We start from the raw sequence: 2,735 nt of genomic DNA on the forward strand, positions 1-2,735 counted from the left end.
GGTTCACCCTTAATGATTTTCAAGTCTAAATAAATAATGATAATGATTTTTTGGGGGGACAGGGGGCTTTAGGGGAAGATAACAGGTCAACATTTAAAGTGGTATACATCATCTGAAAGCTGGGAACCTGAAGATCCATTTGAGATAATACTTACCAGTATACCAGAAGGTGATGGAGGAGGTGAGGATGGATGCAATGATGGCAGTGTGGAAGTGCATCATCACTGTCTCTGGCAGGTTACACTTCTTCAGCTGCTGAAAGAAGTACATCCTCTGCTGAGCTTTTTTACGATGGAACTGATGTTCAGCTCCCACTTCATGACTCAGGAAGCAAAAGGACATGTTTCCAATGAGAGTCACATACCATGAAGGGGGTGGGGGTGGTGTTGTGTTTTTTCAGAAATCCACAGTGATCTCCACCGTCCTTAGAAAGTTGAGCTCCAGGTTGTTCTGTTCACACACGGTCACTGGATATTCAGCCTGTATGTGGACTCTGCCTTACCAGAGGTGAGTCCATGGACAGTGCAGTGTCATCTGCAAACTTCAGGAGCCTGAAAGAGTGGCACCAGGAGGTGCAGCTTTTGGTATAGAGGGAGAAGAGCAGAGGAGGAGAACACAGCCTTGAGGGGAACCAATGCTTATAGACCTGGACATCTGGCAGTGTTTTAACCTGACACCAACCAGCCCGTGTATAATAACACTGTGACCGCTTCTGTCTGGCCGTGTTCTCACGTGACGCCGTCCATTTTATGCACATACGAAAGGTGCCTTTTAGCATTGCAACTGACACTAAAAGCACTATCAAAGAGGCACTATTTTACAAGTTCCTAATGAGAACAGGGTGGTTCCTAAGAAGTCATTGTGCTCAAGGAAGAAGAGGGCCTTTTTGACTGCGCTGTCTACAGAAGTTTAAACACCATCATAATGAACAAAAACTAGGATTACAAGGCCAGAGCAAAAGTGGAGTGTACCTTTTAATTTGGTATTGTATCAGGAGAAGACCTCAGAGGAAAACGTCTGCTGCACACAATGTTGAGTTGTATGCAGCAGTTGTGTGCAGTAAAGCTGCAGAGACAAAGAGTGATTGTGTGTAAATTAGGCTTTTTTATGGATGTTTCAAATTTGATAAAACTAGACCCTATCACATTGTCTTTAAACCATATGTCTTTTCACTTTCTTCCATATTGAACCATTGCTTTGTCTCTTTCTCCATGGGATGAAGGGGTCTAGTGCTGAGCAGCAGGTCAGAGCTTCAGCAGGTGCTGGAGAGGAGGAAAAGGGTGCAGAGTGACAAGGAGGAGGAAGGACAGAGCAGGACTCCTCTGGACGATGTGCTGCTCAGACGTCAGCAGAGACAACTTGAGGTAACACATCCTGTTTGTAGGTTTATAAGGAAGTCAATAATGGTCAAAAGTGTTTCATGCAAATAGACACTTGATGGGCCTCATCATACACTGTGCATGAAGATTCACAACACTGTCCCCTTCCCCCCCTACGCTTTACATGCAGTACAGCACTGAAGTGTAACAAACTGAGAAGAACTATATGCAGTCAAGAAAAATGTAGCAAAAGGCAGCATTTCAAATGAAATGTGCAGAGAAAATATTGAGAAATAGAAGATATAGAAAACAACACAAAAAATAAAATACAAATTGCTTACTACAGTCACTGTAGAATGTGTACAAATGAAAAACTAGAGTAACTGTCGAAACAGAGGTCGTTCCATAAACATTATGTGTCTCACAAAATCAAAGATTAAGGGGTAATACTTTTCATCATGTTTACATGAATGTGTATTGCGAATGCTTCTGTCTCTCTTTTCAGAAGGAGAAAGAAAAAGAGGAAAGAGTACGAGAAGAAGCCCACTTGATGGAGTTTGTCAGAGTCCGACAGAACCTAAGAAAGATCCACACAGTGATCCAGAGCAAGGCTGCAAACACATGAAGTGCTACAGAAGAATGCACCTGAAGTGTAAAATTAACTCTTGTCTAATCTGTGTTTATTCCACACCCCATTCACGTCCAGGAGGAACAACAAGGTGCATGCTGAAAGACAAGTGGATTCATTTACAGATTAAAAAAAATAGACATAGATTTATAAAAGCTTGTGGAAAAGTATTCTTTTATAGCTCTCTAAAGAAATGTCATCTGCTGCTTTGTGTAAGTCAGATATTTGTAAGTATTTTGCTTGATATGCTAGCTGTTATTTATCAATAGTATGTAGCAGAAATTATCTCCTATGACTTGTCAAATTTGTTCACATCCTTTTTGTGAGTACATGTCAAAGATGAGGAAACTGATGATGCTCTTTGTCAATTCAAATGCCAGGGTGAAACTTTTAAAGAATCTGATCACAAGGCATGAACATTTATGAACCCATGTCAAGTATATTTGGTTGACATACTGTTTTGGAAGGTTAGTGCTCTGTGTATATCTGCAGCCAAGGACAAAACTCCCCACAGTTGCAAAGGGGGCTTTAAAGACCTGCAGAAAATATGGTTTGATGACAACAAGAATAAAGATGATTTCTTATAAATCAACAGGAAAAATTCAGTTTATGAGTTTCTAAACATTTGTTGGCTTAACAAATAAATAAAAAACAAACAAACAAAAACTTAAAACCAAACAGCAATTCCAGCTGCAAATAAATAATGACTCAAGTCATATAGCTTTATCAATATATCTCTCTCTATATATAGATATATTGATAAAGATATACTGTATATTAAGGGCCTT

At 40.0% G+C, this 2,735-nt stretch overlaps 1 protein-coding gene across 1 annotated transcript; it reads left to right on the plus strand.

The window, feature by feature from the left end:
• The first annotated feature begins 484 nt into the window (after nucleotides 1-484).
• On the plus strand, nucleotides 485-2,002 carry LOC121966721 (actin-associated protein FAM107A-like). Its single transcript, XM_042516787.1, has 3 exons — nucleotides 485-507; nucleotides 1,223-1,364; nucleotides 1,825-2,002. Exons 1-3 carry the CDS (start codon nucleotides 485-487, stop codon nucleotides 1,942-1,944), a joined length of 285 nt encoding a protein of 94 aa, XP_042372721.1. The 3' UTR covers nucleotides 1,945-2,002.
• Nucleotides 2,003-2,735: the final 733 nt, after the last annotated feature.

This window comes from Plectropomus leopardus, unplaced genomic scaffold (assembly GCF_008729295.1).
Source record: "Plectropomus leopardus isolate mb unplaced genomic scaffold, YSFRI_Pleo_2.0 unplaced_scaffold25675, whole genome shotgun sequence".
NCBI lineage: Eukaryota > Metazoa > Chordata > Actinopteri > Perciformes > Serranidae > Plectropomus > Plectropomus leopardus.